The sequence below is a fragment of the Micromesistius poutassou genome (assembly GCF_964030765.1).
Source record: "Micromesistius poutassou genome assembly, chromosome: 7".
NCBI classification, from domain to species: domain Eukaryota; kingdom Metazoa; phylum Chordata; class Actinopteri; order Gadiformes; family Gadidae; genus Micromesistius; species Micromesistius poutassou.
Window position 1 is genome coordinate 2,966,646 of NC_140277.1, and position 27,636 is coordinate 2,994,281.

General features: G+C 47.8%; 1 protein-coding gene across 4 annotated transcripts; it reads right to left on the reverse strand.

Moving 5' to 3' along the window:
• Window positions 1-927: 927 nt before the first annotated feature.
• On the reverse strand, window positions 928-27,607 carry LOC311350585 (striatin-like). 4 transcript variants are annotated; one of them, XM_084470644.1, is made up of 17 exons: window positions 27,276-27,607; window positions 17,656-17,759; window positions 15,006-15,079; window positions 13,022-13,100; window positions 11,951-12,124; window positions 11,072-11,207; window positions 10,603-10,759; window positions 8,993-9,097; window positions 7,157-7,300; window positions 6,403-6,539; window positions 5,820-5,995; window positions 5,683-5,730; window positions 5,466-5,587; window positions 4,599-4,766; window positions 3,998-4,138; window positions 3,516-3,704; window positions 928-2,895 (listed from the first exon to the last, which is right to left on the reverse strand). In XM_084470644.1, the coding sequence occupies exons 1-17, from the start codon at window positions 27,486-27,488 to the stop codon at window positions 2,726-2,728; spliced, it is 2,337 nt and encodes a 778-aa protein (XP_084326770.1). In that variant the 5' UTR covers window positions 27,489-27,607; the 3' UTR covers window positions 928-2,725. The 4 variants fall into 4 exon arrangements, with proteins under 4 accessions (XP_084326770.1, XP_084326769.1, XP_084326772.1 ...); XM_084470643.1 differs by having other exon boundaries at window positions 10,591-10,759; XM_084470646.1 differs by lacking the exon at window positions 8,993-9,097.
• Window positions 27,608-27,636: the final 29 nt, after the last annotated feature.

A 27,636-nucleotide genomic window follows, 5' to 3' on the forward strand; every position in this document is an offset into this window, starting at 1 on the left:
GGAGAGAGTTTAGCGTTTAAAGGAACGCCTGGCAATTCCTCTGATGGGGCTTAACCTAAGCAAAGAGGAGGCAAAGTTGCATTGTGATCTTCCTAACAGAAGAGACTTAAGAGTAGGGACATTGTTGTAGTCCCTCAAACAAAAATAAGACAATGGTGCATAATATTATTGCATGCTCATGTTGGTATTATTCATTCGATCGTAGATCTCGCATTCACATTCCATCAGCAATACATTGCTACCTTGATGTAAAATAGGCCATTACATGCTTGCAATTGGACAATACAGCAGTAAGAGTCAGACTGTCGAGGAATATGGTGCAGGCAAGATTTTAGCCCTTGTAAACAGCAATGATATAAACCTGGACATGCAGTTCTCCTGAGTGAAAACCATTTCATATTTTTTGTAATAGTTTGCCCGGGTTACTTTTTAACCCGGCAGGTATTTGTTGGATGTGTTGAATGAGAGTATTTATAATATCTTTCCCCCTCTTATGGCCTATTTGTACATATGCATATTAAAAAAGGTATTTTGCTTATAATGTTCAGATATATAATTAATCCTTATTTTAAATTCAGTTTATAATAAAATAAAAAAAAACATGTTCTTCCATCGAGTCATCTCTGAAACGAAAGAACGACGAAGGTCTTGCAGAGTCTGAGTGACAACATCTTTATAACACACTTTATAACACATCACTTATAAGAGCTTGTTACAAAGATGTTATGTACTACTCAGTACTTATGTACTGTTATGTACACTTCCAGCGCTTTCACAATTCATGCAGTTTTAGCAGCCATCTCAAAACAGTCTTCGGAAACATTTCCTGTTGGAGCATTTGTAAGGCTGAAAATAACGAAAAGTAACTTTAAGTAAACTTTTACAAAATTTGACAACACAAATCTGATAATAAAACTAGGATCCCGGTTAAGATTTTACAGCAGTTTTTTTATTTGGAACAGACTTTCATATACAAACCAGTGACTGAGAAAGAGGCTCATTGAAGCTGTACTTTAAACATAAGGTGGATTCTGACCACTCCGGTTCTGCACACATCCTACTGGTAAAACCTTTCGGTCCGAAGGATAACCATAGACACCGCTCCTTTTAGGTTTTCATATTCAGTTAGAATAGTCTCGTAATGTACTGCGCCAACCTTCCTGCTAAACATTGGACTACTCATCTATATTTTGGACATGAACAGTCAAGACTGCGGGTCGAGCAGGTCTGACCCATCGGGGGGAACTACATACAGCACAAGCCAATCCATTAAAACAAGAGCAAACTGGCCAAAATATCAAATGGATATTCCTAAAACGGACAAGTAGGTAGGACCAATTTGAAATTGTAGTTATATAACCAAAATGGTTTACATTGTTTAGACATAGTTTTTTGTTATCTTAGCTCTCACGTGTACAACTCATCAACACACAGGCAATATACTCAGTAATCTGTGTCACTCTGCCAGCTTTGCTCCCCAACGAAAAGAAAAACGAGAACTAAAACAAACAGAATGCGATTCCCCCGGCCACGTTTTACCAAAACAGGAAATCAAACTCACGCTGCACGATAGATTTTAAGACTGGATATATATTTTTGTTTATTATAAGTATTTGTAATTGTACATCCAATGTTTTCTTAAAATGGACAACATTGTGACCACCCTTACCTCCAGCGCATAGACCCCGACCCTTCCTGCTGCCCAAAACAAGGAAGGTAAAATTACATTTTCCAATACCTTTTTTTTTTTTTTAATCAAAGGCACATTTGTCAATAAGTGTTTTGTTGTCGTTTTTTTCTCTAAAGAAAAGCAAAAGGCAAGCAGGAGGGCAGGCAGAGACCGTCTCAGGGAGGTGGGGGGGTAGGCTGGGGATAGAGAAAAGCCAAAGAATATTTCCACAATAGCTCGGGTAAGCCTGCAGACACCCCCGCGTCTGCAACACTATCACAGGTGGGGGAGCAGCGGCTCACACCTGGGGGAGTGGGGGGGGGGGGGGGGGGGGCAGAAGAGCCGTTTAAAATCTCATTTCTCCAGTGTACTCTCTTCAATCTCCTGTGAAGTGGACTAATGTTGTGTGTTCGTGTGTGTGCATGTTATGCGAGTGTGAGTGTATATGTGTGTGTGTGTGTGTGTGTGTGTGAGATGCAAGTGCAGGTGTGTGTGAGTGTGTGTGTGTGATGAGGCATCTGTGCTAGGGGTAGGCTAGGGGTTGTGTGTGTGTTTGAGAGAGGGTCCTCTTGTTGTCAGTTTACCAGGTCCGGCCTGGATGCTCGATGGGAGTCTCAGGGAACCGTGTGCCCCGGAACCGTCTGTCCATCGAACTCGCCTCCCAGCCAACCACGGCCCGCACAGCGTGAGCGTTCAGGGCCCGCCCCCACGGAGGGGAGCAGGGGATTGGCTACATAGTCTGCCCGTCAAAACGGGGTGGGGGGGGGGGGGGGTGGGGGTGAAACCAATCAACGTTCAGGGAGGAGGGCTGCGGGCGCCGGGGATCACTGGACACCCGCGTGCGGCGTCCGCCCCGCCCTTACGTCCGTCTCTCTCTCTCTCTCTGATTGGTCCCTGACCCGTGGGAGGCTGCGTCTGTGGGCGAGGGGGGGCGGAGCCAGCTGTGGTGGTGGTGTTGGTGGTGGTGGCTGCGGTGGCGGATGAGGGGGGGAGGAGGAGGAGGAGGAGGAGGAGGAGGAGGAGGGCGGGGCGAGGCGTGATGGGGCCGCGCCCACGTCATACGAAGACCTTGGCGAGCGCGTCGGCCCCGGCGCTGGCGATGTAGCACTTGGACGGGTGGAAGGCCACGTCGTGGATGGACTCCTCGAACTTCTTCCGGTGCGCCGTGAACTCCTGGATGCACGTCTTGCTCTCCAGGTTCCACAGGCGGATGGAGCAGTCGTGGCCTGAGGAGGGGAGGGGAGGGAGGGCGGGGGTGAGAGTAAGAGGGAGAGGGAGAGGAAGGGAGGGGGAAAGAGAGCGTGCCAGAGGGCGAGGGAGAGAGAGAAAGAGAGAAAGAGAGAAAGAAAGAAAGAAAGAAAGAAAGAAAGAAAGAAAGAGAGAGGGTGGGTGAGTGTGAAGGAGGGCGAGGGAGAGAAGGAGGGCGAGAGGGAGGGAGAGAAAGAAGAGATTGAGGGAAGGAATTTATTGATTCAAAACACTGGCCTATAGCGCTTGGAGTCTAGACCGACAGATATTTTCTCGGGATATTGTATCATTGTTGTTATAAAGTCTTAGTGGACAAGCTAGGACATTCTTCTGTGTATCAAGGGCCAGACTGCTGGAACGTAAACATGTCCAACTCGCCAACCTTGAGGAGAAAGTGTTTCTGAGAGTTCTGAACGTCTGAGTGTGAGCCAACGTGTTCTACTGTACAACTGAAGGGTTCGGTGTCTGATGTCATAACAAGTGTTAGGTCATCTACAAAACATCCGTCACTCACACACACACACACTGCCCCTCACACTAGTCTGTCCCGGGACCCCCCTAGTGGTGACGGCCCGAGGGGCCCGACGCGGCTACTCACTGCCCGACATCAGGTAGAGTCCGTTGGGGTCCACGGCGAGGCTGGTGACGGCGTCCAGGTGGGCCACCATGGAGTGGATGAGCTTGCCGCTGTTGTTGTCGTAGAACTTGATGTGGCGGTCCTCCTGGGCCGTGATGGTGATGGGCAGCGTGGGGTGGCTCAGCACCTTGTTGATCTGGCAGGGCGTGGCTGCAACCAGAGCGGCGTTACTTTACTACTTTTAACTACTTACTTTACTAATCCCAGATGAGAAGTGAGGGATTATTAATGTATTGTTATTATACATAAATGTATTAATGAGTTAATAACCCTAACCCTGTATTGTATAATGCATTATACATTAAGGATTTTGTCATCAGAAACCTATGCTTTCATCCAGAGCGACTCTAGAGAGAGGTGGCTTTGGATGAGCCCACCGGGGGGGGTGTGTGAGTAAGAGGGCGTCGGGGTGGGGGCGGGGATGTGTCGGGGCCGAGGCTTACCCGAGTCCACGGCGGTCTCCAGGCTGAGGACCAGCTGCCGGGTCTCCATGTTGAAGAGGCCGATCTGCCCGCTGGTGAAGGAGGTGACCATGTGGGCGGGCTCGCTGCACACCAGGTCCACGGAGGAGGGCACGCCCAGCGCTGGACGGCAGGAGACACACATCAGCACATCACATCAGAACATCAACACATCAGAACCGCCCTTCAGCCAGGAGACATGTTCTAGATATACATTTTCTTTTAGAAAATTGTATGTGGGCTCATTTGCACTCCGTTTTACATGCATGAGTTTTCAATGACGCAGTCTTTATTACTTTATCTGTACATGATGACCATTGTGTACAGACAAAAATTCAATATACATATTATGTTTGTTATATAATATAAGGACAACAAAAGAACGCGGGTGGAGACAGTGAACTATGCTACGAGTTACAGTAAACAGGTGCAGTAGAGCACCCCCTAAGGCGCAGGAATAACAATGCATACTGTTGACTCTCCATTGCATACATAACAATACACACGCACACATAAACACAAACGTAGAAAACACTGGTCGTTAAACCGGGCACACAGATGTGGGAGGATCTAAAGAGGGTACCCTTGTTCTCGTTGAAGATGGCGAGGGCGGGGGAGGTGTTGTTGGCGTCCCACAGCCTCACGGTGCCGTCGGCGGAGCAGGACAGCAGGCGCTGGTGGGCGCTGCTGTACACCAGCCCCCACACCGAGTCCGTGTGTCCGGACAGCGCCCCCCGCAGGACAGATGGCTCTGTGACCACAGGAGAGAGAGACATACGATTCTAATGAGGCTGTGACCACAGGAGAGAGAGAGACATACGATTCTAATGAGGGCTGCGCGATGAATATGTCCAGTAAAAGCTGTTGACTAATTATGAAAGGGTGCAATAAAGGAATTGGAATTAAAAATATGAAGAAGAAAACATGAAAACATCTGATTTTGTACACCTGTTTAATCAAAACCTGAGTACAAGCAGTTTCAGCTCAGCAATAAGGGCTCTACTGAATCACAGGTGTTGTACTAGAATCTAGTCGGAACCCCAGAATTAGAACCAAAAAGATAATTTGTTAATCTAAATGAATAATCCCTTTCACAATATCGGCCCAAATAATAGCCCTTTTTGTCCCAGTCGGGCATCCCTCATTTCTCATCTGCATTTACATTTAGGGCCTTTAGCAGACCATTTATCCAAAGAGACATGGTCATACACACATTCACACACCGAATGGAGTCAACTACGCAAGGCACCAAGGGTGAGGTGTCTTGCTCAGGGACACACTTGAGCCGGGTTCAAACTATCAACCTTTCGGTTAAGAGTCAACCTGCTCTACCCCTTGAGCTAAGCCGACCGCCTTATGTGGCTCAGAATATGGACTCTCTGTATTATACTCTGTATCCTAACAGTCTGGTCTTGCTTAGATATTGGCCTAAAAGGAGGAATGCTGTTACCGTAGGAGTCGTACGGGTCGATGTTGGGGTTAGGCGTGTTCCAGCTCTGGATGGTCCCGTCGACGCCCCCGCTGAAGCACTGCTCCCCCGTGTTGTTCATCACCACACAGAGAACAGCTCCCCTGGTGGAGTGGAGGAACACATGTCTCAGCACCCGCCATTCAATTTTGCTGACCCAACCATTAAAAAGGATAAAAGTAACATGTATAGGATTTACCGGTGGGCTCTGAATGTGTAGATGGGTTCCACGTCTAGAGAGGTGCTCCTGTGGATAGAAAAGATATTCATTAAGGCTCGTTGAAGTCGATAATGTATTGTAGGAAACGGTAAATGGAAAAAGGCGGCCTCCTTTACTTTTTGGCGGGAGCTGTCTTTTGGAGGTTCCACATTTTGAGGGTGTGGTCTTCGGACGCCGTGACCAGGACGGGCTCCACGGGGTGGAACGCCAGCCCCCGGATGGCGTCGAAGTGGCTGCGCAAGGTGAACTTGGGGTTCCAGGTCTTCCTCAGTGCGTCCTTGTTGTTGCCGATCTGAGGAGACAGGTTCAGAAGCCCATGTTCAGAACCGATGCAGTGACAACTACAACGTGGAGACCATGGGGATGGGCGGTGGAGTAACGGCCGTGGGTCTCCTCCGATCCCCTCCCTCTCCCACCCATAAATGGTCTGCATTCATACAGCGCTTTTCTAACCAGTGGCCACTCAAAGTGCTTTACAATATTGCCTCACATTCCCCCATTCATTCACACACCGACGGAGGTGTCAACCATGCAAGGCGACAGCCAGCTCGTCGGGAGCAGTGAAGGTGAGGCGTCTCGCTCAGGAACCCGTCGACACTCAGCTAGGAGGAGCCGGGGATGGAACCCGCGACACTCCGGTCACCAGCCGACCCGCTCTACCTCCTGAGGCACATGCCGCCCCCCCCGGAGGATACTCACGTCGTAGGTCAGGATGTCGGCCTCGTTGGCCACGGTGAGCCCCGCCAGCTCGCCCAGTCCCAGCTCGCTCTCCATGGCCTCGTCGGCGCCCATGATGAACGACTTCCCCGAGGCTGGGGGGAAGGTCAGCGCCTCCACTGGGGAGAGACACGCGAAACCAGCAGGGTCAACACGGAACCACTGTATGGGCGCTGAGAGCCAGCGCTCAACCACAGGCCAGAGGCAACAGACCCAGGTGGTTTTTAGTTTAAACTCAGGGTCGTTTAAGTCAGGACTAAGAAGGTTCTGCTACTGGAAGATCCTGAGTTATGTCGTGAGGGAGGGAGCAGAGGGGGAAGGGGAGTTCATTTGGGGGGGTTGTTTATTTTCAAAATCTTGCCCTCTTCTGCCGTCTCTCTCTTCACCCCTCAAAGATCTAACCTGAAGCCGTTCAGCGCTTCACTCGGGATTGGATTGCTACTCAGAAAGCGCAATAGCCCATACGGTTACATTTTAATTTAAATTAGACAATTTTGCTTTGAATTTACTGAACATCCCATGACATCATGTTTTTATACTATTTGTCTTTTTCCTGTTTTCATGTTATTGCTATGTTTTTTCCTCTATCTTGAATGTGGAAAATGTTAATGAAAAAAAGAAGAAGAAAGAAAGCCCACTTTTACAGGTTTCATTGTTTAACAGAATTGTAAAGTCAAAAAAAATTCAATTGTAGTCACGTGGCAGTGGACGCACCGCGGTAACCAACCGCACTGACCTTCGTCTGGCCGGCTGGCCTCGTGCTCGTTGAGGCGGGGCACGCTGGGCCGGGCCTGGGGCGCGGCGGGGGGCTGCATGTGGGACAGGTCCTCCACGTCGCGGAGGTTAGCCAGCATGTCCTGCAGCTTGGACCGGTTGGGCCCTGGCGGACAGGCGGGCACATGTTAGAACGGACACGACTCAGGGCGGGAAGGAGGTGAGAAGGAGGCGAGAGAGCCGGAGACACGTCAAGGAAAAGGATTAGAAATGTAACGGCACTCTGGAAGAAGAGAAGCCTACGATGTGAGTGAGGAGGAAAAAAAGAAGCCTTGAAAGGGAATACAAATGAGTGAATAATTGATGCACCACAGGAGAGAGATGGAGAGTGAGAAAATATGAAAGGGAAAGCAGCAGTTGGGAGTCTTTGTTAGCTGAACTGAAAGAAAACGCAGTGAGGGCTGTGGTGTGTGAACGAGGATGATCTTTAAGGTACGATACGTTGTCCACATGGAGTGTAAACGTCCATAATGAGTGATTCATAACAGACTTTGGGAAGGAAACACCAGGCCTGCCAACAATGATTAATTACACACTGGTGATTCAGCCAATGAAATGACTCAATGCTGTAGCAAATTATCCTCCTCCTCCACACCTTAACCGCCACAATGAGAACAGGAGAAACAAGAGTGCGCCTGAAAGAGAAAGACTGATAAAATGATGACGTTCATGGGTCTAAATAAAGAGGGAATGTAGTGGGGGCAGGGGGTCTAGGGAAGACGTCAGCCCGGGAACAATGTGAAACCTTAACAGGCCCCGCCTCGGTTAAATAATAATGTGCCTTAGTAAAAAAAAAAATCAATTTCAAAACCCAGAAAAAATAATATTTTTCTGGGTTTTTATGAGAACCCAGAAAGACAAGGTGGAGACATCTGAGACCCTGCAAAAGTATCATCCAAACTACAGCTATAACCCAACCTTGATAACGTTATAACTATTTAATGCCCAATGAATGACAAACAGAAATAAAAAAAATAACGTGATATGGAATTGGACGAAATAGACTATGAATAGAATATGGAGTATGACGGTGAACAGTGAAACTGTCCGTGTTGTAGGAGATTACAAACAGGAGCCGAGAGAGGACAACGTAATCACAGACAACATGGTGCTGCACAGCTCAAACTGAAGGACACAAACGGAGGAGAAGGGAGTGGCTGGAGCAGGGATGAAAGCATGCAACACAAAGACATTAAGAGCAAGGTCTGATGAGGAGAAAGGCCCCGGTGACCGAGAGAGTGCGTGAGCGAGGGGCGTGTAGCCAGTACAACAGAAGAACCTGCATGAAACGGTTGGCGTTGCAAAAAGGGAGCAGGTCAGAGTTCCACCGGGGGGGTGGGGGGGGGGGGGGGGCGACCGGGGGGGTGCCACCGGGGGGGGTGGCGACGGCGAAACCGGTGCATATACGTGACCGATTTCTACGTGACTGAGTGCAGCAGATGTACCGTTCAGCCGGTGAAACGACGAAGGTCTGTCCCAACGGTTGTACATGCTGGCGTGGCTGTTGCTAAAGGCTACATTTTCCGTGGGACATCGCAGAGAGAGGGGGAGTGCAGGACAGAGCACGGGAGGCAGGGAGGAGAGGGGAGGAGAGGGGAGGAAGGACAAGACAGCAGCCAGGAGTGGGAAATGAGAAACACGGCGAGGATGTCTGCTCCTGATTTGAGGCTTTCGTTTTTTTGTTGGCTGTGAGGAAACCAGCGTCTACCAGAGAGAGGTGGAGGAGGCAGAGGCGGAGGAGGAGTAAATGGAGGAGTAGGCGGAGAGGGGAGGCAGCAGGCCGCAGACAAGGACTTACTCTTCACCCCCTTTTTGCCCTTGCGCTCCTTTCTGTACTGCTCCTTGAGTTTGGTTATCAGGCCCTGGTCCACATCCCAGGCCTCAGAGTCCTGCTCGTCCTTGTCTACACAGGAAAGGTTGGGGATGAGGAGGAGGAGGAGAGGACAAAACCAGACCAAGAGGCTGTTGAGGAGCTGCCCTGGTCCAGGAGTCACATACTGTAGCCAGGCAGGCTGGGTGGAGTGCGGAAACCCCCTGCCCACGCCAGCACCCCTCTCTAGCCCGCCACTATCTCTGGGTGTAGCTCAACATCTCAACTGGAAGTTTTACGTCCCCCGTGCCACGCAACAGGCTAGGCTCAACAACGCTAGGATCAACAACGCTAGGTAAACAAGGCTAGGATCAACGAGGCTAGGTCAACAAGGCTAGGATCTACGAGACTAGGTCAACAAGGCTAGGATCAACAAGGCTAGGTCAACAAGGCTAGGTCAACAAGGCTAGGTCAACAAGGCCAGGTTAGCAAGGCTAAGCTCAAGAAGGCTAGGTCAACAAGGCTAGGCTCAATGAGGCTAGGATCAACAAGTCTGGGCTCAACAAGGCTAGCTCAACAAGGCTTGGATCAACAAGGCTAGGATCTGAGTCCAGGCAGTTCCTGGTGTGGAACCATGGGAAAAGGGGGTCAGGGGTAGGGGGGGTCAGGGGTTGAAAGCCTCAAGGAGAATGGGAGCAGGCCTTGCCCAGACCAGGGATGGGTCTCTCAGGGTGACCACCACCACCATCCCCACCACGGCAGGTCGTGAGTGTTGACGTCGTGTTTGGCCTCTTGGCGCTTGGAAGGCCCTCTGGCGTCATGTGGGAGATGATCACGGACCTACACATCGCTCTGCTCTTCCTAGTGCGGAGGTGAGGGTGGGGGATGGTCTTTGGATGGCAGTTTAAGGGTTCCTTTAACTGGCCATATGGATATTTCTTGTAGTTTCAATTTCAATGTAAAACTTTGGGTCTGTTTCTCTGCCCCTCCCAAGCAATTTGTTGTGAAGGGTCAATCTATCTCGAAATAAACAAAACGCAAATGAGAACGGCGTCAACCTCACACACAGGGACCCCTGCGGGTAACCTCCAGACCTGGTGTTTAGCGCTCGGGACAGAAGATGTGGTGGGCTGGTCCCACACTAACACAAGGGGTGGGGGTGTGGGACACACATTGTGTTGACGGGCTAGCTATGGGGACACACAGTGGACACGTTTCACACACACTATGGATTAAATACAGAGAGTTCAAGCGTGGAGATTTGGATGATGTACACAGAGTGACTGGGTGTGAATAATGGGCAGAGATATCACGACAGTCACCAAACTATGGGCAGATGTTCAACATTTACATTGAAAAAAAAAATACACACACAGAATGGTTTTAGTGTAATAAAAAAACGGACTTTCTACAAAAACAACACTTTTAAAATGACAAAACTATTTGTATTTGAAAAATAATAGTTTTTATGTATTTTTGTAGTTTATTTATCAACTGTTTATCCTTTTCCCTTCATGCTTTGCAAGGCCGGTTCCTCCTGGCCGAGCGGTCTCCCGCCCCCACCCCCACCCCACCGCAGGGCTTACCCCAGTCCGTACCGTCGCCCGTGCCCCTGGACTCGGGCGAGGTGTCCATCTCGTCCGGGCTGGACAGGAAGTCGAAGCCCTTCAGGGCCTCTTCTGTGTCGGGGTCCTCGCTGGTGTCCATGGCCGGAGACGAGGTGGAGGAAGACGACGCCGGCTTCTTCCTCAGGATCTGAGGAGCACAGAGAGGAACTCGTTCATCTCAGAGCATGGTTGGAAATAGTGTGTGTGTGAGTGAGTGAGTGTGTGAGGGAGTGATGAGTGAGTGTGTGAGGGAGTGATGAGTGAGTGAGTGATTCTTATTGGTTTTCATTCAACAAGGTTTCAGAGATGATGAAATGGTTTCAGCATGTGTACACATAAAACATAATGGCGAATAATATGAGTTTCACCAACACAACATGAAATCAAAAAACCTGAGCAGTATGTACGAGCGTGTGTGTGTGTGATGTGTGTCTGTTGGAGGATCCTTAGTTGTTCTCACCGTTCTGGACTCCATGATGGTGCGGTCCTTCCCCTCCCCCTCCTCGTCCTCATCTTCGTCGCTGTACTCCGCCGCCGTGCTCTCGATGAACTTGAAGGCCTCCAGCACGGCGCTGGGGTCCGACAGCTCCGTTTTCCTGTGGGCACATCGGCCAATCAGACGCGCACACAATTTAGATCTGGATTCTTGGAGTGGGTGGGGCAGGGGTTCACGATTCAATAAAAATGATCGGAACTCAATTCAAAATCGATTCTCGATTGAAAACAAATCAGATTCAAAACTAATCAGAGTCAAAACAATACCCGATTCCGTACATAGGGGTACACATTTCCGGATCTACTCCAGTCAATGATAACCATTCATAACATACATTCATTAAAGCTTTTATACACTATGATCTTGGTTATGAGTTATTTCCCTACAGAGCTTTCACAGCCAAGTTATTTGGCGCTGAACTCGACACATTCAAACTTGTGAGAAGTGGTCGGAGACCACAGACCACAGACCACACTATGGGCCATACACGTCACGAAGCATCGATGTGAAACACGGAAGTTATATCATACACCCAACCACTACTTCAATTCAATTCCATTTTATTTGTATAGCCCTTAATCTGGTACAGCCCCAAAGGCCTTAACAGGCCATATATCTATGACACCACCCTGACCCTAGCCCCCCAGAGGGCAAGAAAAAACTCCCTTAATAAGCAAGGAAGAAATCTTGAGAAGGAACGCAGAGTGGGGGATCCCTCGTTCCGGGGATGATCAGGAGTGCAATGGGTGCCCTTATTGACATACATACAAACATATATACATACATACATACATACATACAGGCAAAACATTTTGAATACACTACACCACTCCTCCCCCTCACCCTCTGGTGGCCATGCCCTTCGTCGAGGTGTCCGTCCCGTTGACCAGGGGCTCGGCACTGGGCTTGTCTCCAGGCTTGCCCCCTCCGCTCTCCCCGGCCAGGCCAAGCAAGGCCCTCACCCTCTGGGACTTCACATCGAGGATGGTGTCTGTGTAGCCCACCTCCTGCAGGTACCTGGGGGCAAAGGATGCAATGAAAAACAGCAACAAAGGAGCGGAGTCAAATCGGCATGTCGTTGCTAAACTGTAGTGTTTCAAGGATTGAAATGGTCTCCTTTTATAGGATTCGCATCCGCATCCGCATAGCGTAGGCTTTGTAATGGTACAGGGCTAGGCCAAAACCCTCTCTTTACAGGATGGGACTTTACAGTCAAACGCTGACTCCACGCACCAATGAGAGTATAAAACAAAACCAATAAAATATAAAACTTGTTAAAGTGCATCTTATCAAGTGCAACCCTAATATTTATAAAACTGTAGAAAACAATGCTTCATTTTCCATACAAGCAGATGGTTTCACAATTTTACAATCCCACATTTTCAATGAACTTGCTGGTAAAGACATAAGTTGTAAAAGGCATTCCTCTGGCACTGCCTGTGAGCGTTTGGTGACTGCTGTGCTAATGTTCCTGTTCCTGAGTGTGGCGTGTATGCGAGTCCACAGTGGGAGCACTACTGGGGCAGGCTGGTGGAGAAAGCCTTTAACACCGTTGATCTGTCACTTGACACACGCTGGCTTGTGAGGAGGCGTGTTATGGCAGATGATGTGTGACACAGCCTGTGAACGGCGCCAAAGGAGGCCTGCTCATTGGCAACGCATTCAGGAGTGAGAGCGGAAAACACTTCAATGCACTGATGAAAGTAATGGCTCGTTATGACCACACGGTGGAGCTATTCCATGTATTTTACAGTGCAGGGTTTCCTTGGCTGTTAAGCATCAGGAAACGCAAATAAGCCTCATAGAATATTTAGCCATATCTATTCTTACTGATTCATCGATTGAGATGGCGAGATTGTGTTGATTTTGTGCGGGTTTTCCGGTTGGCATATGCGTGCGTGTGTGTGTACTCACTGTCTGAGGAGCTGTCTGCCTTGTTTCCACGACAGCTGATTGTTGAGTTGGCCTGGCCCCTCGTTCTCATTGGCCTCATCTGGGGAAGGATCATTGGTGGATTGATTGAGGAAGACGCAAATTACAACGCGGGCACTCCCCAAAGACACAGACAGCCACTGACATTCAGCTCCACTAACAGCAGCAGCACATTCCTGCATGTACGAGGGCAACCCAGGCAACCACAAACATTCTGCCTGCCCGAGGCCTCGGTGGGTCTGCGGAATAATATGCGGAAGTTGTAATTTACTCAAAGCAGGGGGGGAGCGGACCGATGGCAAACAAACTGTGTGCAGTGGGGGGGGGGGGGGCGAACCAACCCAGGACCCGGTTCAACCACTAGGTCTAAACACTCATCGCTATTAAAAGAATGAGAGAAAACCAAACAAGGGACTCAGATAATCGACCAGGTCCCCCCTCCCTCAAGGTGGTCGATAGCGTACAACCGGGCAAACAATGCGACCGTCGGTGTGGTACTGTACTGGGGCTTTAACTACAGCCAGATACCTGACCGACACGGCCCGATACGTGACAGACAACAATGGGGAATCGGAGCACTCGTTGATATTACACATTCAACGCAGTCAGCACTCTGGCTGCTGCAGAGGGCCTGGGCCATGCGTACAGTACATGCATAGACACTGTGTGTGTGTGTGTGTGTGTGTGTGTGTGTGTGTGTGTGTGTGTGTGTGTGTGTGGTGTTAATAGGATGGAGATTGGATGGAGGTTTCTGTGCGGCAGGAGACTGCGGGTGGGAGTCAGCAGGGGAAGAGGCTAGAGGCTGCCTCAAATGTGGGTCATGGCTTATTTGAGGCAGGGCAGGCTGTGTGGGTGGCATAGCAGGCAGGTGCGCCGCTCTACGTGTGAAAACACCTCCCTCCTGCCACCTCCCTCTCCTGCTGCCACGTCTCGCCGTCTCATCAACACTTTGGGGGGGCTGCGACCCCCACCCCCTCCCCCGAGCAGTCCTCATGAATACAGACGAGACAGCGGCCCGATCGCAAACAAACTGTTTATATCGTGTGTGTGGGGAGACGGGCACGTTTACACCGTCAACGTTGTCAACAGTCGAGTGGATTGGATCAAACGTTAGCCTTGGGGTTGTAGGGGGGGGGGGGGGGGTCAGACCAAAGTAATAATAGAGAGAGGTTTATAAAATCGGGCCTAGACTCAGCAGTTCCCAGCGAGACAAGCAGCCAGGCCATGCCATCTCTGGCATACGTTGGTGAATCGCTCTCCACCAATGGCGGGGTCTGATGTTTGTTCAGTTGCCCGCTGCTGTGAATTGAGGGACTCCAGAGAACGAACACAACCAACTATTTGCCCACCGACAAACGGTTGAAAGCCTGTTTGATCAGCGGAGGATTAGAAAGTATTGCGATACATCTAGCGCACTCCGTGGACTGTAGCACCCGGTAGGCTGATCTGTCCGTCATACTGGTTGGACACGCCCACTTGTGATGTCACTAATTCACAGGGAAGGGCAGATTTTGAATCACCCTCACACCTGATGGTAAAATAGGGGCCCTTCACATGTGGTGTTGAGGACTACTGGGTTACACTGATCTTCTGTCTACTTTGTGTAAGACCTTTGTTCCAGTTTGTGTATGATCTAGTTGCATACAAAATCAGTTCCTTTCAGGGTCTATACCCGAGCTACTCCTCCGCTGTGCTACGACGAAATGAGGGCTTGTCAGACACACATCCGGATACCTTGCCCAACTTAAACAAACATTCAGTGAGAACTGCCCTGAGAATACCTTCAAGGTAGGAACGCTGTCGTGATGAAACCACCGAAAAGAACAGGGTTCACCACATAAGTGTGTGTGCGCGTACGTGTGTGTGTGTGCGTACATGTATGTGCGTACGTGTATGTGCACATAAGTGTGTGTGTGGGTGGGGGTATGTGTGTGTGCGCGTACGTGTGTGCGCGCGTGAGTCTTACCAGAGTCATAGGTTGGTGCCTTCATGTCACCTTGGTTCAGCTCCGTCCCATACTTTAACTTGTGGTATTTCGCCCTGAGGGAGAGGAGTGAGCAAGAGAGTTAAGAGATAGGAGAGAGAATGTTTCATTTAAATTGTGTCATGCAAGGCTGTGAAGGGTGAAGACACGAGATATGATGCAAAAAATGCACTTGGAACCGTCTTGTTCGCGCTAACAAGCTATTACTCACAGAAGGTGGCTGTGGTGGTTTTCAACTCTACCCATCCTGGGACAACTAGTTTAACTGAAGTGATTCATCTGATGAAGGCACTTGTAGCACTACACAAACCTCAGGAATACCTTCTTTAATATCATTTAATTTCTTGACCCTGGCCCCCTCCCGTTTACAGTTGAAGACCGGTCCGAGCATTAAAATGAGGAGCCATAATGGAAATGCAATTCACACTGTGCCATCAAACGGAAAGAACCACGCAAATTAAGAACATTTGTAGATGGAAGAAGGGTAAACACTAAGCGTTAACAGCCAGTTCGGATCCAATTCTCTCAGAAGCCCTCGAAGTCATGACCTGTTGCTACGCAACCGGTGAAATGAGGGATCACTCAAGCGGGAGGTGTTTCTTCGGGGGCGGGGCCTGAGCGCATCGGAGAAGAAAGAGGGTACAGAGAGGTGCATTCCATGCATAGCGTGGCGCGTTACGATGGGGTTCCCAAGGAGGAAGAGGTGTGGATCGTGAGGAGAGAGACACGCAGACGGACAACCGCCACGGGTCGGATGGCTAATCTTGCCGCGTTACCGTGGGAACTACTTAACCAGTTCACCTCCTCACCTTACTCAGTGTGGTCAGAGAGAGAGCACAGCCATGCTGCTGTGTTGATGTTGCGTTCTTGTTGTCGTTTTATGACTCTGCGCTCTGATTTCAAAAGGTTACACATGACCAAACCACTGATCTGAACCATATCTACTCCTACATTTACCCACAAGCTCAAACTTTGGTATCAGTGTGAAATACAATAAATAAAGATTAAGATTCCCGTGATCAAAAAACGACGACAACAATGTTGCTGGATGGCTAAGCCAACAAATGTTGATGGGACACTGCCGTCCTGTATACTTTCACCCTAGAAAATGCTGAGATAACAAGCATAGCAGTGTCATGTGCAGCACTCAAATTACTGGGGGAAACGGCAAACCTTGCAGCATATAATTTAGTGCCAGTAGATTCTTCGAGTTCCCCTGCGAGATGTCTTTACTGTTTGTAGTACCCACAACAACATAACAAAAGGTAAGGTCAGGAGGACTCCTATTACACCACAGTAGTCATGTGGTTACGAACACACCTGTGTGTGCGTGTGATACCTTATAGACCAGTGTTGTACATAAGTTATATGCAATGCCGTTACAAGCCTTCCTTTTGCCGTGTCCCCCACAGTTAAAGCCACTCTCTCTCTCTCTTTCCCATAACAAAGGGGGAAGATGAAAGAGAAGACGCAGTGACATCATCTCTGTGTCCCTGCTCCGGGGTGCAGCCATGCGATGCGTTACGCAGACAGGAAATGAGAACGTGCCACGCTCACGCAGCTGCTCCGGGGACCTGGTTCTGAGTGGTCTGGAGAGAGAGGCTTGGGAGCAGGAGGAAAACGCTAAACTAACAACAAGAAAGAAAAATACAAACGGGGACATGGGGGGGAAAAGCTGGCTGCGGCGTTGACCTTGTTAGCTGTTCTCGTAGTAAACATTTTAACAGCACAGCTTTCTATCCCCTGCACCTCATCCACAAGGACAACGCAGAGTCATCAGAACGGGCAGACTCCTCTGCAGACACATGACACCAGCAGCAGCTCCTGGGAATCCCTGTGCTGCCCTATGCTGTGTTACCACGCCAACTGACCACGTCCGTGACCAAACCAGCAGCCAGCCTTTTCGATTGATCAAATGAACGGCGCATGCAGCATCTAAACTGACCCCCTCCCCCCCGGCCCTTATATAATCTGTATACAACAGCAGTGTACAAACAGAGTGTTCTAGGGAGGAGATGGTCTGTGCGTATAGTGCAGTTTAGCTCAGCTGATTACACCATTATGGCCCGTGTCCACAGAGCGTGATGTGCTGGGATGCAGCGTATGTGCACTGAAAAAAAACACAGCTGCATCCCGGTGCTTTGTTTACTGTTTCTATGACAACTAGCCACGTGAGCACCGTAGCCGCTAGCTCAACTCTGTAGCATTAACTTGTTCTTACGCATTCTGTGAGGAAGCAGCGTATGCAGACACCTCCCAGTTTTGGTTTGTGAAAGCAACTGTAGAGTCTTACATTTATATGCGACAACAGACTCTCTTCCGAAATTAAATGTTCGCTTGACCGTAGGCATAATCTTTGATTGGGTGAAGGGACGAAGCAACCGTGACGAATGGGGAAAACACTCAGGGGGAAAAGGGAGCTTTCTGTCTGTCACACGCCCTCTCCTCATTGGACACAACTAAAGGCAGATGCAGGCGCTCTGAACAAGACGTCACGTGGACAGGGGCCCTCAGGATCCTGCTGTGCAGCGTGTATTCCTTCCATGCTTCAAATATGCTCTTCACCCATTTTGTAAGCACACAGTAGAAGACGTTGGAGGACGGGGACAGGTTCCCAGGAGGGGGCACTCACCTCTCCTGCTTCAGGGCAAACTCCAGCATCTTGATCCGCCTCACCAGGTCCTTCTTCAGGTTCTCCTGGCCCTTCCTCTCCCCCTGCAGGAAGGCGATCTGGGCCTGCCAACACAGAAACATCACTTCTTATAGCAGCGCTGCTGCATACAGTCTGGGGGAGCGCGAGATAATCGGCTCCCAAGCCGGCGCAGAGCAGACGGCGCGTGTGCGTCTTGAGGGGTTTGTTGGCTGGCTAGGTGAAGATAACTTGGCCTGCGTCAGGCGTCTGAAGGAATCAAGGGGTAGGGGGTATCAAACTGGAATAGGAGTTTAGCAAATCAATATGCAGCGCGATGAGATGAAGAAATGTTTTTAAAGTCTGCAGGCTTCTATTTTAATCTGAATTCTCCCCACACACACCCACTTGTATACCATGATAGTGTACATCTATATTCTACTGACCACATTCCCTCTGCAGTAACAGCCAGTCTTGAGTCATTGTTACACACCCTGTGGTTTGAGTCGTCCAGTCGTCCAACGGTTAGACGCACGTACAAAATGACGTTATGCAAGTGCTTTTACTACAGAGTTAAGTAACCATTTAAGCAGAACTATGCAAAGATACCAAAAAACGACACCACGGTTCTTCGTTTGAGTGTCCCTCCCTCACTCGTCTACTCATTTCTGATGCATACAAATCCTTTTAGATACAGATTTTATTTCCCCTCCTTTCAGGGAGAAAAACCTGATAGTCTGTCATTAGTTTAATTACGTTACCGTAATGCTTTAAACTTAAGCCTTCTTTAGGACTTCTGACATTTTACGCACTTTGAAATAACATATTAGCATATGTCGTTTCATTAATTGCACAAATTAATAACAACACAGAATCAACAAGGTGAAAGCCGCCAAATGACTCGCAAGCTGTCATCTGCATTCATGGGGAGACATAAATCCTTTTTCGTACCATATGCAATACATTTGCACAATAATATGATTCTTGTACTTAATCTTGCACACATGGCACTTTCTCTGTGTCTCAATAGTGCTCCTACCAATGTCATCTGTTTTTTATCCGTTAGTATTTTTCTGGTTTTATCCTTGTATCATTTGCACGAGTTAAATAAGTATCTGTAATGTCTGTGCAACATCCATCATGCCCTGCTGAACTGAACTGAACTGTGGTGGATATGCTGGTTCATGGAGGTTGTGAACATCATTTCCGGTTATTCTGTGTTACCGTGTTGTCACTGCAGCACAATAACGGCTAGACAATGAGAGCAGTGTTGGGTAGTGGAGCCATCCCCGGGCTGCTACTGCCCCAGGAGGCACAGAACTCGCTGTTAGAGCTGCATCATCTAATGAGGATTATGGCCATTGTCATATAAACTATTGACTTTAAGTATACAAATCAAGGGTTCCCAAGTGATGTCTTAGATTTAGCCTCTTCCTTTATATTTTCTTATTTATTTTTAAGAATCCAGGAAAAAAACATCTCAGTGAAATAATTGCTTTCCACTATGCAGGAGGTTGTGGTGGTGGGCGAGCACCTCTGAACAGAGTCTCAATAGCAACTACAAATGACCTTCAGTTAACAAACCAAATTTAATAATGTATAAATCTAGATCCGGATAGCATAGAACTGTGCTGTAAATCCGACCAAACAACCCCAACGCACAATGATTCAGTTAAGTGCTTTGCTATACAAGATGCTGACCCTAGCCGCAATATCTCCAGGCTCTAAATCATGGATTCATACCAATTACATTTCTAAAATCACGTTAAGCATGCAGTCAGCAGAGGAAGGCAGCACACTGCAATGTGCTCTGCATTGCCATATTCAAAATGGTTTTGACGCTCATGTGATCAATACCAGATAAAAACATACGGCTCAAGATGGGAAGATATGTAATACACTGCATATGAATAACAAACAGTGTTATCTAACATGTTATAACAACAACATAGTGAACACAAGTATGCAACTTCCTCTGATAGAAAAAAAGATATCTCTCCATTGATAAAACCAACCAGCTGACTGGATGGAGACCTTTCCATAGTATACCAGGAGAAACGCGTAGACAGTGAATACTACTGGCTACTACTGGGAAGGCAGACTGCAGGGACAACTGCTACAGGCAGATATGGGGCAGACACATACACATACAGCACAAGAAGCACACAAGGAAATATGTCACTGTTTTGGAGAGGCCAGACTGTGTGCTGGCCCAAAATATCACAATGACTAAAATGGCTCCCATCCAAGAATGAGTGGGGTCGTTCCAGAAAGGTGCCAATTAGGCTAATAGCTTCTTTAGTAGCAAACTTGTGAGGGAATAAAAAGGTGACTGCCTGTTTATCTGATGTCTGCCATGCCAAGTCTCTCAAACTTGGCATAGCTGAAGGTCCTTTTATCAAGACTTAGATAGGAAGTTAAAACGCCTTGTTGTTCTTTATGATAGAGATGTTCTGATAAAAAATTTTTCCCTACATACTCTATATACCGATACAGTGTCTAGCATCTATCTATAGCAATCTATAGTCGGTTCACTTAGTCCATTTTTTTTTTCTAATCTGTAATTATAATAATCCATTTGTATCCTTGTAGCTAAGTGTCCATGCATCCATGTTTTCCGACATGGTAGCTTGAAGCACATAGGTCGCAGATGACGCGTTTCCCATTCCGACTTTCCGCCTCTGACTGTTAACGACCGCAGAATAACACTGCACATGTTTTTGATGTGATGTATCAGATTGGCACATAGACTTGCGTACGCGCCGATATCCGATGCTGCAATTTAGGCAGTATCCGATGAATTTCCGATTACTGGTATCGGAACAACTCTTCTTTTTGACACTGTGGTACCTGGTCCCCGGCAGAGTCCCATCATGTATCCCACCCACATTCGCATGTCGCCACAGACATAGCCGCTGCATCTGCTCTGATGGGATGGGAGGATCGCTAGCGCTGACTTCCTCATCCGGGGACACACCGGCCCCAGGGACCCGGGCACCCCGCAGTGCCAGAGACAGAGAAGGGAACGCTGTGTGAGAGTATCTGGCGCGGCCTCTCCCGGCCATCAAACATTAACGTTGGAAGGAATGCAGTGAAAGTGAGTGGAGGAGGCCGTGGAGGACACACAGGAAGCGTTTGATTCCAGGGCCTCACACTGACTGCATTATTGGCCCCGGGCGGATAAGGGCTTCTTAGTCCCAGAGAGGCTGGTAGAATGGGTCATCCGCGGAGGGAGGCTGGGCCTTTTCAGACACAGGAAGGGGGAGATGGAGGAACTGGCCTGATATACTGGGAGGGACGTAAACACAGACAGCCAGCCAAACGCCGGTCAAATTAGCCTCTGCCTGTGTCTGTCGCAACTGTTTTTCAACTATGATTGAAAATAAATTACATCTTGAGATGTTTGCCATTATGATAAGATATCTGAACTCCATCAACGTTGATATGTTGTCAACATCAGCTTAAAAAGAAAGTCCTGAAAATATCAAAAAAAGCCTGTTGGTAGACACAATGGAGTGTGGTGGGCAAACAAGTTTAAATAAACTCCAAAAACTATTTTCCACAAAATGATATCAAAAATAGGGGTTCAACCTCTAACTATTTAGAAGTGTAAGGTTAATTTCATGCTGGATAATGAAATGCTAATTTAAGACAGGTAGGCATTTAAAATGATTGAATCTTTTGAGCCATTCCTGCACTGGCGAGACATTGATATGGTACAAATATCATCAATTCAAGACCACCTTAGAATGAGGACTGTGAGTACATGTATTTACTGCAAAACACCAGCGTCAATTATTTTCAAAAAGAGGTTATTAAAGGTTGGGATATGTGCATTCCAGACATGTTTTCGTCCAGACTAGTTCTGCGTCATGGCCAAAGACACAATGAGGCCCTTTAACCCACACAGCCAACGCTGTGTGAAGACCAGTGCTTTGCGCAACCACAGGGAGACTACAACTTCATGAAAAATATATAGAAGTCCACTTGGGAGCGCGATGTGCCTACAAACAAAATGGTGCCCAAAGTAAGAACGACAAACACACCGACTTGACGTTAGTACCCAGAAACCAAACGACAACCTGGGATACACCCTCATATTTGCAACACATCCAATCTCTGCTTAGTCAGTTACAAAAGCCTAGAAATCCAAGATGGCCAACCTGATAACAAGCCAAGTACATTCCATGAATTCCTTTACACTAGTACCAAGAGACAAGTATAGAAAAATACACAGCCAAAGGCAGAGAGGGTGCTATGGAAAGTGAACTACTGTATGGCTCCCACACAAGTATTTTCTATGTGCAGAGAGAAACCTTTAAAAACACATAGCAAGCACCATTGCATATCTTGTAAAATAAACCAACACTCAAATAGCTATGAATAATTAACAAAATTCCAGAGCAGTATATGCATTCCCAACAAGCACAGAAATGTCGTCCCTTTTAAAATAGACCCAAAATGTCAGGATAAAAGGCTAAAGTTTAGACATACAAAACAAGAACGCTGTTATGTTGCCACACAGCTATATCAGAGCAGGTCTATTTATATCGATGCCAGAATATGTTGAAGTGATGTTGGAGTCTCAAACGCAGGGGAGCATAAAGATTAGCTGGAAATGTGGAATTTAATTGATCTAAAACAAGGCTTCATGTCCATAATGTAAAATATTATCCACTATTTAATCCAGAAAATCAAATGGGCCTACATTATGGACAGCAGCCTAAGGATCATGTTGATCTTAAAACACATAGCCCATAAGCCAGGAGTGTAGTTTTCTTTCCCAATTACATCAAGTCAATCGCATTCAAGCTGATTGTATTTTCCACAAAGCCAGTAGAGAGTATCATGAGGGTGGTAGGGCACCGACCTGTGAGATTGCATTCTAATACAGGGCCTTCGCGTCAGACAAATAAGTTCCAGGGACCAACACACACAGAACAGGCCGACCACAGCTGGAGCCCGATTAAGATAAGTCAATCCTGCTCACGAAGACACAGTCGACCGATTCAAGCAGCACACTTCCAAGGAGGATTATTCTAATCACCATCAAGGTCAAGGTGAGGCCGGGGTATGGTTCACGCAATCAAAAAAGATTTCAGATCTCGCTCAGTAAGGAATTACCCAGGTTTCTCCCCATTACTTTGCTACAGAGATAAAAAAAATGGAAAATATATAGCTGTGTGTGTCGTGAGAAAGGGCACACTTCACAGCCCCATGCTGGCTTAACCGACCATTTCCCTCCTCCCGTTAAAGTCTGGGGGTGTTCCCGAGAGTGTGCCGCTTTCATCCGGATCTACATTTTACAGTGTGCCGTTACATTGACTGCACCAGGTTGACACTGCAGTGTTACCCTGCAGTAGGTGCAGACAGAGACACTACATTCATTGACCATGTGTGGGAGGATGCTGCTGCTGCCGCCACCCATGTTGCAACATTAATAACACATTTAGAGCACTTGCACCGTCGTACGGGACTCAGTCCAGCCACCTCCACGTTTTTCCCTGACAAAAGGGCTTGTTGATTTTTAGGCCATGCCACAAAATGCATTCACACATTATCCCCGAGGAAAATGACAAACGGCAAGCAGCACAGTTACAGCAACTGTCATGAAAAGGTTTCCCAGAACTGGGAGGGAATTTCAAGGAAACACAAGAGCAGAAAAAATAAAATCATGACACAATCAAAATCTGCAAATTAATAAATGAATTAAGTAATGAGTGTGGCCGTTTAGCTCTGCGGATATTACTAAAGGCTTGTTGAGTAGCAGTATCAACAACTGATATGATAATAATAAGATATTATCATCAGTCACAATAGCAGACCGGTTTGGGAAAGCCTCTAGTTGTGGTGAATGGTGGCAAGTACAGTAAGTGCTCACTCCCAGCAGAATAGCAGATGACGAACCAGGCAGTTTGAACTGGTATTTACAACTCCTCGACAGATCGGTGGACCCCGATTTAGGAGGACTCAGATTTACTGTAAGACCGGGGGAGGAACACACACACACACACACACACACACACACACACACACACACACACACACACACACACACACACACACACACACACACACACACACACACACACACACACACACACACACACACACACACACACACGACAGCTGTTCCACCCACCCACCTACGTAGACAGACCGAGCCTGCCAGTGTGAATGGAGGAAGGACAGATGATTTAACAAGCTGACCGGGTCAAGACATATGACAAGGGTGAAAGGCCCTTGTGTGGCTCCAAAAGGACAAAAGCTAGAACTAGATAGTGACGCACACTTCTTATTAAAAACCCCTACCATTGTATTCTGCCAATAAAATACTTTAAAAAGCCAATTTTGGTGTCCCAAGGATTGGTCCTCATTTAGATGCTAGAGACAAATAGTTTAATTAGTGTAGGGCACAGAGATTAAAAAAAAAAAAAAACTGGAGGTTATGTTTAACTGGGCCTGCGTGCTGGTGCACTGGTCCAGTCTAAACCGAGCCCAGTTGAGCGAGCAAGCAAAAATAACTACAGCTTCGGGGAGGAGGCGGTGTCGAGGAACGACATTGGCACCCGTTTGGACTGCTTCCAACAGCACACCATGTGTGTTGGGCTCAGTGTCCTCCCTCTTGTTGATCCACTACCAGACTCTTCCTCTGCTTCTACCATTAGTGAAAAGCCAACTTGTACAACCATGTCCAGTGCATTCCAGACCTAGTAAAATGAGTATAAAAATCTGAGTAAGTAAAATATATAAATGCTTATTTCTTCTCCAGTTAAGGAGTAAAAGAGTCAAGTGACCCTGCCAACGTTTCACTCTTAAACTCACTTACGGCCACCTTACACCCGGAGTGACCTTTGCCCTTCACCGGGCGTCGGATTAAGAATGCTGACTAGATACCTTTGGCAAGGAAGCACGGCCGTCGGGCAGGGATTTCCCCGTGACGGGAGGGGGCTGACAGGAGGGACTGGGTGGCTGCGTAACCAGAACCCACTTCACCGGCCCCCTGCCAGAGAGAATCTCAGAAGCTAATCTCGGTTTTGACGCCCAGAGCACAATGCCGTGTGGGTGTCTGCAACAAACGAGATCCTAGAGAAATCCTGAACATTCAATTTCGGTGCCCACTTGACTCTGACTTCAGGCAACACAGCCAAAAGCCAAGAGACCCACTTATGCCTCCGGATGTCAAAACGGAGGCATCTTTCGAAGCCAATATAACCCAGATAAAAACAAGGCGAAACTCTGGTTAGCGGGTCCTTTAATTGATTATCAATGACCACTGGACTAGGAGTAAACAGGGGAGAGAGCAGCGTGTGCGTTGGAGGCAGCAAGCACAGCACTATATTGAACAGGCATATAGGCGTGCTTCAATAGAGAGGAGTGGCTGCAGCATGACCTAACAAGCTGGCCTGACTGCATTCCAAACAAGCCCAGGGATTGGCTTCACTGACTTAGGCTGAACAGTTACAAAGGCAAAAGGTAGTGTCCTCACTGTTTCTGCTTTTATACGTTGATAACATGTTTGTGTCAAAGCCATTATGATTGCCAAGTGAAATACCGACAGCTACATGTGTGTGATTCTATGCTGACGAATACATACACATTAACAGCATTTATTATTTATTGAAGAACAATTACGCCTACCTCTTTTGAACATGTTTCTATTATTTAAGGTTACTCTACTGTTATGCAAGAAGTCAGCATCAACGTGAAGCCGACTTTTTTTCATAATCTGATACTGAGCACATTTATACTAACAATGTATAGTGCAACATTTACATAAAAAACATGTGGATCAACAGCAGGCAAATTCAGGGAAATACCAATGTGTCTTTTCCCGTGAACATAATTACAAAGGCTTTGCATAATATGACTGTTTGTACACACTTGCACAGCGAAAGGGATAACCACTAAAATGAGTCATAGGTGCAGAAAAGACCTTCTAAAATGCAGTGGTCATCTTACAGCGGCACAGTAGGACAGAGGATCAGAACGAAGAAAGCCAGAGTGCATAACATCCAGCCACATCAAACCACCCATGGGGCCGCTTAGCAGCCTTAGTGTTTCTCCTCCGATAAGCTCACTAACCGACGGCAGGCAGGAAGCATAACCTCACACGCCAATCAGAGAAGAGCTGCATTACGTATTATGACTCACAAGCCAAACTAACCGGATCAGCCTTTGATATCATCCGTTTCAAGACACAATAGATCAGCCCTTCTTTCCTCCCATCTCTGTTAGCTCAAGCCAAGTATCAAGGAAGCACCCTTCATGGGTGTCTCCACTGGCCCTTCATGTTCTCATCTCACCCCACCACCCATGGGGTATCACTCCTACGCAACCAAATAAAACCATTACACAGACCACAAAGGGGAAAAGTTTGGATGAGATGGGATTAAGACACTCTATATCTAGTGCAAATAAACAGTGTCAATATTGTGTTCATGTAGCTTACATCATTGCTTTGAAGAGATGGAATACCTACAGTGATTTACAGGCACTATAAATCTTTTGTGCTCTTTTACTGCTATAAACACAATTGAATCGTGGAGCACCAATGTGAGGCCGATGGGACGAGCGGATTGTACTAGGAGAGGAATGGGTCAGTGCAGTGGGTCAACTAGGCATGTGAACGATCATTGAACTGACCCCAAACCTAATAGTGCCCCCAGGGAAATATGCAAAGATAGTGTAGTCCTGTTTTGCTCTAAATAGGACTGCTGCTTCCACTGAATTGGAATAGGTTTATAACTGTTTACCCACCAGCGAAGGAAGACAACAGATCAAACATGGACGTCTTATGTATAGATTAAGAATGACATATCTTTTAACAATAATTTTTCAGTAAGCCTCATCAAACTGGAGATGAGGTAGACCATACGCATATTACATACCATATGACTGGCGTATTGCTATGATCTGAAATAGTGTTGATGTAACGCTTGGAAGGCAGGAAGGTAACGCTTTAGGCAGATAAACATCCCGCACACACAAACGGGACAGTTGGTTCACACGCATTACCACAGGCCATCATTACTCAAACATGAACACTCGTGTGGCATTTCGCTTTGAAATACGTGACTGACACGGGTGCAGAACGTCACGACCCAATAGTAAGAAGTAGCACAACCACATTTTTTTTTTTACACAAGTTGTAATATCGAGCTGCGAGTGACTGTTTTACGAAAGGTTAATAGTTCCCTGTCCCTAAAGTATTCGGAAATGCATAATTTATTCTCGGCTTGTCGGCTGTCTCAGCGCTTGGTGCTAACTAGCCAGTTAGCTGCTTCAGAGGAATTCTATGCTAACAGCGCAGGTAGGGCATGGGGCGCTGCAGCTGCCCTGCTAGCCTGTTAGCCGCCGCGGCTACTAGCTCACCCGTTAGCCAGTTAGCTGCTTCGGGGGAATGCTGTGCTAACAGCGCAGGTAACGCAGCAGCTGTCCTGCTAGCCTGTTAGCCGCCGCGGCTACTAGCTCCCCCGTTAGCCAGTTAGCTGCTTCAGAGGAATAGCTTCCCACAATCAAACCAACACACACAGTGTCACCGCCACGGACGCGTAGTAACACAACTACGGTATTTACAGTCGAAGCCCCGGACAAGCCCGCACACTTAGCACTCCTCTCACCTGTAATTCGGCCCGCTCCACCTCCCATTGTGCCCTCTCCACCTCGAAACGGGCCCATTCGTGCTGCAGGAAGTGCAAGATCCCCGGGATACTGTACTGAGCCCGGGCCGCTTCCCCAGCGTCGCCATCAGGCAGCGGTCCCTTACCACCACCGGGTAGAATAGGGTTGTTATTGTTGTTGAAGAACACGCCGGGCCCTGCCTGTTCGTCCATGGCCGGGCTCGGTGAAAAACCCCTGTCTATTGTGTCGCCGGTTTAAGGTACTAGATAATGAACGGAAAGGCAAAAAAAAAAAACTATCGTCAACGCTCTCCGTCTCTCTGCTCCGGGGAATGAACTCACTTTCTGACAGCTAGCTGTC